Consider the following 14,219-nt stretch of genomic DNA (forward strand, 5'->3'; position numbering starts at 1 on the left):
CCATCCCCAATTCACCAAGCATCTACATTACTTTGTGATCTGTGTATTTATAGCTTAAATTGCCTTTAAATATTACCATTACATTAATATTCAAGGGTCTGTCTAAATAAGTAAAAAGGTCATAATTACTGAAAGTCACCAACTGATAATTCACACAGATGTATTGTGTTGCAGCTCTTTGACTGTGGTTGCATTGTATTTGTACAAATAAAACATTTTCAGACTGATGATCTCAAATCGACAACAAAAGTAGTGCTCCTTTTTTTATTATTATTCTGTATTGATTTGTGTGTGTTTTCTTTGAAGTTGTATCTTTACTCAAGTTAAAGTCGGCGTCAGAACATTTTTTAATTCATAATCTATAAATGGAAACATGTCACGATCATTCAGCAAGTAGCCGGTTTCACCGCTTTCTAAAATACACTTTGAACGAGGAGGCTGCATCTGTCTGGAGGTGACACAACGTAAGCAACCGAGAGCTGCATAGCCTCACACACACTAAACAACAGCACATGATGATACCTGAAAATGGAATTTATTCCCAATGCTTAATAAAGAAACATGAATGTCAATCATTGTATCATTTAAAAATCTTACTGTTGTTGACATCCAGACAAAATCAAGTTTTTGAAACAACATACTTAAGGCACAGACTTGACCTTTTTTCACATCTCGTGTGTATGTCTTCATCGTCCAGGACCCGTAACAGAAACCGAATCTCCTTCACATACAGTACATCATATATTTTGTTTAAGAGCTCTCTCTTCCATAAAAGTCTCAAAATATCATGAGCTGCGTTTACCATTTTGTGTCTTGAACCACCAGCAGAAAAACTGAATTACCATTAAAGTATGGCCACAAAAGATACTCAACCAAGTGAGAGAAAAGAACCTTTTCCTCTGCACCTCTTTTCAATTTTCAACATTTTGTCCTCTCGTCTCTACCGTGTCTCTTCTGAACGAGGATGATCTTGTTGTCACAGTCAAATACCCAAAGGGCAAACATGTATCACGTCTTGTGTATGTACTCACAAGTACCCTTATGCTACTTCTTCTCTCCTCTTTCTTCACTTTTGCTTTCTAAATCTCTACTCGACTTTCCAGATGGCGATCTTGCCGTCTCGGCGTGCAGAGCCACTCAGGACGTATCGATCCTCAGCAGAGCAAAGTGTCTGGATGCTGTCTGAATGGGCCTGCAGCTCCTTCGCCACAGTGTGGCTCTCTGCGTCCATCACCAACACCTGACTTCTCAGCTGACCGTCACACTGACCTCCGGTACCGCTCCGGCCACGACAGCCCACCCAGATCTGAGGGTGGGAGAGGGCATCGGGGAAAGGTGGCAGGGTTTAAGTGATAGTTGAAGAGGGGGGGGGGGGTGAAAGAAAGAAGGAAATGTGAAAAGAGGGAAATCCACAACACAGGAAAAAAAATGGTGTTACCAAAAAATTCATAACCGCTTAAAAAAAATGACATATCGCAGCTCACCTGGTCCTTGACTCGAATCATACAGGTGACTCCTGAACTGTCTGGCAGGGAGATTCTCTTGTATGGATGTCTGTGGTCGTTAGTGTGCCAGAGACACAACTCCCCTGAGTCTGCACAGCCCGTCCACAACTGACCTCGCTGCAACAAACAGTACAAAAAGCCAAAAGGTTTTGATGCAGCCAAATGTTTCTACATTTTCAAGTATCAGAAAAAAATAATATTTCAACTGAATAGTACCTGCATTTTTTCTTCTTCAATTAACTTTCTTATGCAGGGTTGCATAATTGTTTAATTTCCTAATTGACTGACATACTTGAACTGCTGACTGAGCAGCAAACTGAATGAATACATCCCTACATGGCTGCTAACTTGCTTAATTGTTGAACATATTAGCTGAGGATTACAAAATATCACCTCTGGGATGATGATGAAGCTGCTGAAGCTAGTGGGGATGCTCCGTACGTCATCAGGAAGTGCTATTCTTCTTTGTGGAGTCCCACTCTTTTTCAGTTCCACAATGCAGTCACCACAACCTGCACATACACAGACACTTTTCAACAAGCTATTGTCTTGGTCTTTTCTGCCGGTAAGGTGCATTTTGAAAGTAATGTGTAGACGCTATCGTTCGAGTGCAGGCATGTTTAGAGAGGGAGGCAGGTCTTATAGTGGCCATTTAGTTTACACTATAAAATGAGGATAACTGCGTTAGCAAAGAAGAAAACAGAATCGGGTACATTCAGCCAGTGAGCAGCAAAGACGCTTTCAGTGGCGAGCAATAAATGCTACAGGAGTTTGTTATGTGTGTGAAATAAATTCGCAACAACAGCTGTTTAAGGAGCAGAAAGGGAAGGGCAATGTGTGCACTTACAGCACCACAGTGTTCCATCGTAGATCTGTATGGAGGAGAGACGGTCACAGCTGAGGTGGAGCGGTCGCTTCACTTTGAGACTGGCTGTGTCCCACTGCAGAATCGTCCCATCACAACTGCAGGAGTATGTCTGCTGACTGGGAAAGGCAGTTTGGGTGAAGCTTTCACTTTCATACTTACACATTTACTCACCTTCGTAAAAACTTTGTATGAATGTTTAACTTGATAACATTGACATCTTAACTAGAGATAATCACGTCTCTACCTGCTGTGTGGATCTCTGGGGTCCACAGTGAGTCCGGTCACTTCATGTCTGTGCTCAGTCAGCTGTTTGTTGCAGGACATGCTGTGAGTGTCAATGATGTAGATGACTGAGTCCTGAGAGCCAATCCACACTTGGTCCTGGACCAATCCCAGCATGCAGTTCTACATAGAAGAAGATGTGACACGGTTACCACGTTCCAAATCGCATACGTTTTATTTCTACTTTAAGTACACGCTGCAGCTGCCCATACAAAGTATGTACTGTTGCATGCAGTGTGCATTCAATTGGGTCCTTGACCTTTGACTCTCATATATCCAGATCACCAGATTTCTTTTTCACTTTCATACTTCAGCTCCAACCAACGTGAGGCAGACTTTGTGCAGCTCCCTCTGGAGCCACAAAAGGCTTTCTACAACTTCTTTCACATACGCAGTTGTACGACCCAAGAACTTTAAACAGACTTTGATGAGTAAAGTTGGCGGAGTTCCTCTTGAAATAAATGTTACTCCTAGCGAGCACAGCATGTCTGCTCTCACCAGCTGCGACGCTCCGACCTGGACGCAGTCCTGCCGCATGGACCAGCTAGCTGCGTCGAATACAACCACTTTGCCCCCACTGAGAGCCACCCACAGCTTTGGGTTCATGTCACTCTTTGAGCCATCGCTCGTCAGCTGACCTGGAGGAAGCCAGAAAGAGACAGCGGGTGAGAGAGCAGTGGACCAGTGAATTGTGAGAGCTGACAGCATGCAGGGTGGTTTAGTGTGCAGGGACACCACAACCATGACAATGAGCACCCCCCCCCCCACCCTGTTCTTTTCTGTTTTTCACAAAGTGGGCCACAGTATTCATAAGTGTCTTCAGTGGCAATTGCAATAAATACATAGAAAGGATACCAAATAGTTTTGATTTAGGGATTTTGATATAAATACCGAATCAATACACACTACGTCACATCATACGTCAGCTATGGCTATTATTTCTGTACATTTTGTTAATCTGCTGTATTTAGTTGAACTCAGTTTTGTCTTCAAACCACGCCAGTAGCCTCCAGCGGCTCTTGTTTTCTGTCACAGTCTATCGTTTGTTTACACGAACAGCTATTGTCCCGCCTGCTAATACACAGCACAGCAAGACTAATCAGGTTATGTGGATCGGGTTTGACTCAAGCATCTGCTGCCATATAAACATTTACAAAGAACATGAGAATCTCTCTGCTCATGCAGCGGTTCAGCGTGTGAACACTGAGTCATTCAATAACAACGAGGAGACAGTAATGTGGAGACACATTGTGTGGAAGTAGAGCATAAAAAAAAAAAATGTACAGATTTGAATCCCACTTTATAAATTGCTCCACATAGTACCTGGTGTGTATAGCAGCACATGCACAGTCTGAGGTTCAGCCAGGTCCAGTGATGGGTTGATCTTGTGTTTTAGAGTCTCTGAGGTGGTTTTAGGCACCAGCATGGGCACTGGTCAGAGGAAAGAAGAATGTGTCAATATGACACAGGAGGTGAATGGAAAAGGGTATAAAGAGAGGCACGGGGCGAGGGAGGGAGAGGGGGAGAGAGAGAGAAACAATGAATTAGAGCAAAAAGGAGCAGTTGAATAATCAATTAGTTGCTCTACAGAACATTTTGATTGAGGATTTGACGCATTTCTTTGTATTATGATTGTCTTACAGACGTTGTAATTTTCTGCACTATTTTCTTTGATTTTAGAGACCAAACGATTAATACAATACATTCTATGAAGGATGGGCAACTCAGACGTTGAATCAAAATGTATATAAGCAAAATGATGCTATTTAGAAGCAGCACAAGAGTGAGCCCAGACCTTCATGTATGATCTTATCAAAGTAAGCCAGCTTTGAGGCAGCAACGATGGACCTCTGTGTCTGCAGGCAGCCCATGACAGCATCCATTAACAGGACGTTGGTCAGAGCCTCAGTCATGTACTGAGGGTCCTAAAGAGACGGAAAATAAACCATATGTGAAAGAAATGTTAGTATAGTACACTGTCATTAACACGAGGGTGGTAGGAAAAATAGACACGTTGAAAATTGACTTATTTAGTCAAAAATTACTGCTGTAGTGGTCATATTAGGTTTTATTTCAATTTGCATCGATTGTCAGCCCATGTATAGGTCAGCAGCAGCCAAGCCCACTGGAAGCAATGGGGAGGTCAAATTCAAGTCACAGGTCAGAGTTCACATTTGACCTGGGAATCTTCACGGTGGGCCGATGATTATGGAATGTTTGAAAATGGGGAGTTCATTATTCCAGTGGTGGGCCATCAGTCGTTGTTGTACCTTGTGCTGGTCGGCCATCTTGCGTCCGGCCCACATCTCTTTCACCACAAGGTTCCAGAGTTCGGTCTCCGTCTTCAGATTGGCCTCAAACACCTCAACCCTACCAGAGGTCTTGATATGAAGGGAAGGAATACGAACAAGTAGAAAGGAAGCTGAGGCAATCTTCACCTCCTGCACAAAGACGGGGAAGTCATTTATTGAAATAGGAGTGCAGGGTTATGAATTAAGAATCCAAAGATAACATGATTTCAGAGAAAGTTAACAACACTTGACCTGTATGTCTCTGAACTTTGTGATTTCCAGGAAGCCCTGCCGTCCAACAGTAAGCAAGATGAGACGTTTCTGAGTCATGGCAATTTTACCGACGCCAAGGGAGGTCTTGACACACGACGACAACTTGTAGACACACTCGCTATTGTCAAGATGGTCTATGACCTCAGAGGGCAAGTTGAAGTCTTGTGCCTCGGCTTCCGTCTCCTTCCAGAAGGTGTAGAAGACTCTGAAGAGTTCAGGGTCAACCTGCTTTGGCTGGCCTGAGAGAGAGAGAGAGAGAGACTTTTGTCTGTTCTTTTATTCCATCGAGCAGTGCATGATTGCCTTTCACGCAAGATAAAAGTCAAAACAAAAACAAAAACCATATTGAGGAAAACTAAACCAAAGAGAGCGGCTTCAAAGTCTTTGAAGGGGCTCATTGGACTCTCGTTATTTGACATCACCCTTTTCTTTCTCTCATGTTTTGTGTTGCTCTAAACGGAGACTTCACAGCAAGTCTATTTTCCTTTGACCTACTAATTAGACTTTCTCACTCGAAATTTGTAATACTTCATTTCCCTCCAGAGAAAAATAAAGTGCCTTATCTTATACCTCATGATTTTAGAGCTTTTTCACTGAAACAAGTGCTTGTGAGAGTAATGAGCGAAAACAGTACCAGCTGTGAATCGTAAAACCGAGACAATGGCACTTATAGCGCTGAGGTCGAGTGATAATTCTCGCTGTTTCGTGACTGTATTTCACGCTTACAGAGAATGAAATGAGTGCAACAGATCATCTAATGGCTGCCTGATTACACCATGTCGGCAACAAGTGATGTAATCGATTCAAAATGATTTCATGTAATGCTTGCATAGAAAAGAATTACTGCGACAGTCACTTCTGTGTCCACCGTCAAAGGATACGGAAAAATGCACAAGAAACACAATGTCTTCAAGATTTACCAATCATTCAGCATGGATTTGAATCAGCACCAGTGATGGGAGATCATTTTTAGTACTTTGCCTTGACTCACTGCTGGTTGCAAAATACAGCTTGGAAATTGCAAGCATCTATTAAATTCATAAAAATATCTAATACCAAAAGAGATCTCTAAACCACACACACACACACACATACACACCATCCTGCCTGTCCCCACTTACCATTAGTGAGAGCATCAAATAAACGATGTATGGTTGCTACGTCCTTAACAATGCCGCACTCCTGAACGCAACGCACAAACTCTTCCTGATGCAGATGCTTGCGGGGAAGCTCAAACTTCTTGACATGGTCATCGGGCTGCACCGACAGCTTCTCATTCTCCGTCTTCACCTAACAGATGAGAATAAAAAAGACAAGATCACGTCCATCGCCGCTACTTTATCACCCGCTTACAGAACACATATTGTTGAGTTTGCCCTCCAGCCACCACTTCTACGAGATGGGAAGAATGGCTGTGTAAACTGACCGACCTTGAGGATAAGTCTCTTGAGTTCGGGTCGCTTGTCAGCTTGCTGTCTCTCGTCCCGGTGCAGTGAGTCCACGAGCCATGTGACCAGCTGTGTGGGGAAGATGGCGGTGTCGGTCTTGTAGAGGTTCTGGAAATCACCCAGAGCGTCCAGCCGCCGCCAACACAATGTGTTAATGAAGCCACGCAAGTAGTAGAATCTGCAGAGACACAAATTATTGGAATCAATCCTCGAGTCTTTGGGGTAACAAAGAAGATCAGCGACTGATGACCAACCGTGTGAAGTGGTAAAACACTCGATTGTACAAATGAAAATGAAGGTGACAGGAATGACAACGACAACAGGAGCCTCAAAAAGAATAAAAGCAGAATACCTGGCCAGCAGCGTAGAGTTCTCCTTTTGGACTGAGAAGATGGCTTTGCCAAGCAGCTGGATCAGCTCACTGTAATAATTTTGGACAGAGTGGAATGACAGAGAGGCTGGGAAGTCTGGGAGCTTAAACACTTGTGGCGGTTTAAGAGGAGTTCTCGCCGCTAGGACACAAAGAGGTAGGGAGCGCAGGGAGAGAGGAAATGTGAGGAGGAGGCGAACAGAGAAACGTTTGATCCTTTCCTTTTTATGTCTGTCTATATCTTGAATGTCTGTGCCTCTGTTGAAGTCTCACCGGGGTCAGACATAACGATCCTGGGCAGCGTTGAGTTTCTTTGGAAGCTGATGGTTTGATCGTCTCCGAGGTTAGGGAGGCTCATCCCCAGTCTCTTACTCATGTTGCTCCCTGTAGCAGAGCCCTTTTTCCGGGCTTGAATCTCCTGCATGGTGGGTCTGCGCGGGACCTCAACCATAGCCTTCATCCTAGACGACACATGATAGATGCAATGCATTTCAAGGGCGCTTTTCCAGCACAAAAAGGAGATGAAGACAGTATGCCAGAAAAAATAATATAGCCATATTGTTAGAGAAGAAAGAGGTTTGCAGCGGTTATTTGGTACCTCGCCTCAGCTGAAGACTCCAGAAACATAGAAACGGTTTGACTGGCCCAGTGAACTCAGTTCAATGTGGTCAGGTATGCATTTGTGTGGCCTCAGCAACTGGATCGCCACGTATTTCCAGCATAGTAATGTTGTTTGAGGCTATTTTTAGATTAGGTTTAATAACTTACCTCTGCATCTCAGAACGAGTGCTGAGTTCCATTCGAGCAAAGTTGTCCATTTTCCTGTTGAGACGGTCTTTGAGGAAGAAATGGAAGATGTGTGTTTCCAACACCTGCAACACAGCCATGTCAATTTGAAGGTGAGCACCTCGCCGTTCAAGTTAAAGTAATAGAAAAAGATTTCTTGTTTTACCCAGTGAGTATTTACCTGTTTGTAAAACAGCTGTTCAGATGGCTCTCTGGTTTTCAGGAACTCTTCGCTGTTAAACACTCGATGTTCGTAGTTGAGGTGACTGCTAACATCCCTGTTATTACACACACACACACACACACACGTAGACATTAACTAAATGTATATTTAGTTAATGATCTCCGTGCAGAAAGAACACACACAGAACCTGAATATGTTGACGATCAGTTCCAGCGTGATCCTCTGGATGTCGAGGTTGAGGTTGTGTTGCCACGCTCTTCTTTGTGCCCGCTGCTCACTGATGTCAGTGCAGCTTGCATGGTGGCACTGATACAGGTCAAAATGAATCTGCAGTGTTTGACACCTGCAAAAAACACACTCATACTGTATAAACCAATCGAAACATATTTATATCTCCTGCGAGGTTTGAGAAAAGGATCAGTAAAGCTGCACATCAACAGTCCAAGACTAAATCCAAATTGGTTTGTTTGTATTTCTGTAGAGTCATTTTTCTAGTACTTGTAGAAATTAGCAGTAGTTGCATCATTCTTGGCATTACTGTGAGCACCTCTGTGCGAAGCAGTCTGCAGCGGCCGGGGGAATCTCTGGTAGGTCGAGAGTCTCAGAACAAGAAGTGGAGACACTTCCATTATCAATGTTGATTAGGACCAGATCATCTGTTTCCTGGATGGGGGAAGATCAAGAATAAAATGAATCTCTTCCACAATGTGGTTGTGCATTAACGGATAAGCTTCTAATGTAAACAAATATACGACAATATTTAAACAAAAAAGTTATTTCTGTGGTCCAGTAAAATGTTGAACATGACCAACAAGAAATAAGAGTCAAATGTAACTCAAAGTATTCACTTAGAACCGTAACTAAAATCTTCTTCATTTTACTTTTATTTTGAAAAATAAGTTGCTTTGAGGCCTCTAAAAATCCAACCAGGTCTGAATCAGAAGGCTTGACTGTCCTGTCACGCTCACCTACTCTTTTTGTCATAATTCTGAATAAGAGATATTTTGCACCACACATTTGTACACAATTTACATCCACCCCACAGCATTCCAATTACCCCCTTCACCCTCCCCCTGCTTTTTCTAAAAACTTTGATGGCAAAGATTGTCATGTTTTGGAGGCTTGTGTACTCACAGTAGCAACCTCTTCAAAATGGCTGAGATGGCAGCCCATGAGGAAGGCAGTAGGGGCCATGAGAAAGTCCAGCATGCCTCTGGCCAGGACAGGAACATATGGCTGCTGCCACGACAGAGGCTGGACATCAATCATCAGAGAGGCCCGGATGGACAAATGAATAGATCAAAACATGAAATGACAGATGGCTTGGTGAAGGATCGTGAAGGATTCAACACCTTTCAATGTTGCACTGCAACATGCACAATATGTTAAGAGAACAAAGTATTTCAAACTTAATGTAATGGCTTAAAATGTCATTACATTACTATTATAACATCAAATGTATTGTGCTTTAACTTTTTCACAATTGGGATTCAGTTTTAGCATCCAAAGATACATTCATGCAAAAAGGGCTTTTATTTACCTGATTATCAACAGGAAGTATCTATTCTATTGAGGCTTCCAACAGCAGCCGTACTATTCACTTGAATGATTTTATCGTATTTATATGATCGAGTTTTTAATTTAATTCAATGAAAATCCTAGGCAGAGCGACTTCATTGTCCGCTCACTCAGGTAGACTCTACTCCTCTATATCTTTGATAATAGATGTTTGATGCTGCATCAATGCTCTGATTGTTGCCTACAGCACCGTGTGGCCTTTGCAGAAATGCAGACACCGATTTTCAACGGACCTGCAGAAAAAGCAAGAAGCTCTCCGCCACCAGCGTGAGTCTGGCCCAATCGGCAGAAAACAGCACCACCCGCTGCTCCTGCAGGAGACAAGACAGCACCTACAGAGACGGGGAACAGAAAAACAGACAGACGGAGAAATAGACAAGAGTTAATATAAGCGTCCTCCTGGTTCACTCACATCAACTCAACAGGTGTGTGTGTAGTACCTGTAGTAGCTGCTGTGGCCTGAAGCAGAAGAACGGCAGATGGAGGTCTAAATCTATAGCTGGATGGTCTTTGTCTTCTCTGGATGGCAATACAATGGTCAGAGGACACAAGGTAAACTTCTGCAAAGAAAACACAGCGTTATAGTTTGTTGTATTCTATGGTCTGTCTGGCTGCATCACAGTCACGGGATGTACTGAAAATTAATGTTATGTACACACTCGCCACTACTGCACCGATAGTACTCTGTCATAACAGCAATATGAACCTGATAACTCCTGGCTCATGATATTATGAATGCTAAAAATGTTAGGACCACAGTAACCTCATAGCACACACACACACACACACACACACACACACCAAATGTAGTTGTCCAGGTGGTGGAATAGGCACCAGTGCCAGTTTGGCTGCAAACTCCTTCACTCTCTCCTCCATGTCAGATAAACGACAACTTCTTAGCTGGATTAACAGACTGACGAAGAAGAACAAACAGAAACAGACAGGAAGATCACACTTTGTTTCATTTGGTGAAGCTAAAACAATTTAATTTGCTTTCGTACACTGTTTCCCACCATGACAGACAGTCTTTGATTGCAGTGAAGTAAGGATACTTGGATATGACGCAGAAACCGTAGGCAGAGAAAAGTTTAGAAAACTTGAAGGATCCAGCTCCATTCTTGAAGACAGACGTCCCTTCCTGTAAAAACACAGGAAAGAGAATTCCTTACATTTAAGTTGTATGCACCTTTTCAATGTGGGCATGCTGTTGTTGACACAAGCTAAATGGTTATGTTTCTGTATCTTTGAGAGGTTAGAGATCTGGCTGTAGCAGTAAAACAAAGCTGTGTGAAGTATAACATGTAGTACTGAGTACCAGTATCGGTCGGTAACATTGCATTACTACTCCATGCGTCTTGTTGCCAAAGACATCAGTGAAGACCAGGAAGTGGAATTGTTCATCTTTCTCTTCATTGGTTACTTGAAGCCCACCTGGAAACAAAACAGAAGATATAAAGATATCCATTTTTCACTTCTGTATGGCTGAACATCATGCAAGTTAGAAATCAAATATTGTAATTGTTGACCCAAATGTGTGTGTATCAAATACCTGGGAAGCAGAGCTGAGGTAAAGCCATGAGGTCGATGTCTTTAGGAACACCGACATCTTCACTTCCGTCTGCTGAAATAATATGAAACAAAATTACAGAAATATCTAAGAGACCAGGGACAAATCACAAACCTGGGGCTCCACAGACGTTTTCTATTGGAAAACCCACTAAGGCCTGTTGTGTGGCTGTGTGGGGATAGAAGTAGCAAACAAACACCAGACCTTGGATGGAAGTTGCTGCAGCTGGAGGAGGGTGTTCCCTTTTCTTCCGGAGAAAAGAGCGCCGCCCCTTCCCATGTGACCTCGCTGCTTCACTCTCAGCGGGTGGTCTGCTAACAAAGGGAGGCGCCAGGACGTGCAGTACCTCCGGCTCCAACAGGAGGTGCTCTGTAGATCCATTATTGTTAAACGCCTGAGAGCGAGATAGGAAGGGAAGGATACACTATTCTTATCATAATTAGCTTTGATACATGTTATATTAATTGACATTTTACATATTGTACGTACATTCATGTGGTTTATTTTTACCATGCTGATTAACTGATCCTGACACCTTAGCATTAATACGGCTTTCTTGGCTAGGTTTCTTGAAAAAAAAAACGTAATCTCAAAGGGACTCGCATGGTTAATACAAAATAAAAAGGTAATAAAACATGGGGTTTACCAGTATTCACCATACTCCTTTAAAAATCATGAATACTAGCAAAACTAAAATAAACCTCCCGATACAAAAACATTCAAACAATGAACATTTTTCAGTTTACAGTCACATGTGTGTCGGAGTGCGATTGGAGGCAAGTACCTGGTAGACCTCACTGAGTTTGTCGCTGGATGCTCCGAGCACCACACACGCTTCCAGCAGAACAGGAGGCAGATGGTCCGCCATCACTGACACCAGCCCAGGACCCAGCTGGACCAGCAGAACGGGGCCAAGGTGCCAACTCAGACCTGCTGGATCACAACCACTGACAGAAACAGAGAAGAGCAGAGAGGCCAGTCAGACAGAGGAGTAAAAGAAAGATACACGTGAAGATACAGATAATGGTTTGTGTGTTAATAAGGCTTCTTCTCATCTTCATCTTTCTGCATGAGAAAAAAAACATCTATGGGCTAAATAAAGTCACATGAGTGCTAGTTCCAACTCATTATCTTCTTAGCAACCAGTCAGACATGTTTTTACACCCACAGGATTATTCAGAGAAACAGCTCCTCTGCAATTATTACCGCTACAAGAACCAGAATCAGAGTTTAATTTAATTGTATTACATCAGAGATTACATGGTGCAATCATCTTATTTTCCACATTGCTTCGCTGAAATTCAGGAGCTACTGCAGAATTCTGCGATGCACTACAAACAGAAATAAACAATTGATTAAAAAGAGCAATTCATATATTTCCACAATTTAAATCAAATTTACTGGAAAAACTCTGCAGCAAAGTGTATTTAGAGAAAGGTTTATCCATAGATCAACCCACAATCCAGAGAAATACTGTATTGTACTACGTAAAATGTATTTTACGTAGTACAATGTCTACATTTGTGAATTTAATACACTGTGATGTTGATGTCTTTGGAATAAATATTGTTGCCAGCAGATTATCAGCTTGTCATGTCACCAGTGGCGCCCATGAAGTTCCTAGGAATCCACATGACGACTCAGGAAAACAACTAAATTGTTAAACCGATCTAAACTATGTGGGGGAAATACATGAGACACGATGTCATTCATCATGCAATTAGTATTTGTATCTGCACATCCACATAATGTGATAAAGTACGGACACATTATCCTACATCCCATCTTTGCTGTTCTTTTTCCTTCTATGGTGCTTTTTACAACTGAGTCACCACATTGAGAAGCAAATTATTTTAAATCACATTTTCCCCGTTTCCTGGTTTTGGAACTTTCTTGGAAAATTAGACTCATGTGTGCAGAGCAGGATGGAAACATGCACACAACAATGCAGAGAAAATGACTTATAACTAGTATATATAGACTTTATCAAGTCAACCACGCATTCTTTGATAGAGGAGGTAGTGAGGTGCCAAAAACAATAGTAAGAAAAATGCTGAGCTGCACAAAATAAGTTATCTCCATAGGAAATACAGTATGCCTAAATATTTGTTTTTATCCTTATTTTACTGTTAAAGATTCCTTAACAATGTTTGATCATTGCAATAACCATTGCAACAATGTGGCACTTGTTTGAAATTAAACGACAACTAATCAAAGAATGTCAAGCATTACTGAGCTAATCACCAATTAAAAGAGCGAAGCCACATGACCTGCTGCTGTCACTCGACTATTGGTCCACGGATGTGAGATGACCATAATGTACAGAACAATAATATGATCCTTGACAAACAGGGCACATTCCACATCAAACCATAACGAGACAATAATAGTGTTACATCTGCTGATGTGACACAAACACACAACAGTCTAACATCTCTATCTTAAAGGCCCTGAGGTGGTCAAGCTTGCAGTGAGAGTACAATTTGATTAAAGAGTGCCAACAGTTAGGGCATGGTTTAAAAAAAGAGAGGTACACAACAAAACAAGAAAATCATTTAATGATCCTGCTGTAAGCTCATTTAATAACCCTTTAGGCTCGAGTATGTCTTTACTGTCACACTGTTATGATCCAAAGTCACTGTTTGTAATGTAAATTTGTATTATTTCACACAATATCATTTTGTAGTCACATTTTGCAGGATAAAAGTTTAGCAACGATTTTAGAATTCAGCAAAGTCTTACAAAACACATTTTGAGCTACTACGGTTTTATTACGCCTGTGGCTCGTGATACTGCGTCACAAGCAGCACAGGTGTCAACGAGATACTGAAGTCATTCAATAAACTCTCATTAAATATCAGACTTCTCTTTCAGGTCACTAACCTCCTCACAAGCTGCAGAGCGGCTCCTCATTCATCCCCCTTCACATTCACGACAGCGGTCCGGAGCTTTACACTCGTTCCACATGCACAGCAAACTCCTGCACGACTAAATAGCACGAGATCAGACCGGTTTCCCATATTAACCGCCTGTCACTCTCTGCTTCCTGTTTCTCAGTGTGGAAGTA

The 14,219-nt window shown here is 42.3% G+C and overlaps 1 protein-coding gene across 1 annotated transcript; it reads right to left on the reverse strand.

The window, feature by feature from the left end:
- Nucleotides 1–413: 413 nt before the first annotated feature.
- On the reverse strand, nt 414–14,164 carry LOC306700175 (DENN domain-containing protein 3-like). Its single transcript, XM_079165112.1, has 28 exons — nt 14,036–14,164; nt 11,937–12,099; nt 11,357–11,546; nt 11,135–11,206; nt 10,901–11,016; nt 10,599–10,723; nt 10,387–10,498; nt 10,026–10,145; nt 9,819–9,917; nt 9,142–9,261; nt 8,555–8,670; nt 8,195–8,350; nt 8,005–8,101; nt 7,806–7,909; nt 7,311–7,498; nt 7,020–7,179; nt 6,650–6,845; nt 6,341–6,509; nt 5,199–5,458; nt 4,926–5,096; nt 4,451–4,580; nt 3,979–4,086; nt 3,154–3,293; nt 2,618–2,778; nt 2,353–2,489; nt 1,899–2,017; nt 1,485–1,622; nt 414–1,306 (listed from the first exon to the last, which is right to left on the reverse strand). Exons 2-28 carry the CDS (start codon nt 12,018–12,020, stop codon nt 1,088–1,090), a joined length of 3,807 nt encoding a protein of 1,268 aa, XP_079021238.1. The 5' UTR covers nt 12,021–12,099; nt 14,036–14,164; the 3' UTR covers nt 414–1,087.
- Nucleotides 14,165–14,219: the final 55 nt, after the last annotated feature.

Source organism: Pholis gunnellus (genome assembly GCF_910591455.1).
Source record: "Pholis gunnellus genome assembly, chromosome: 8".
NCBI lineage: Eukaryota > Metazoa > Chordata > Actinopteri > Perciformes > Pholidae > Pholis > Pholis gunnellus.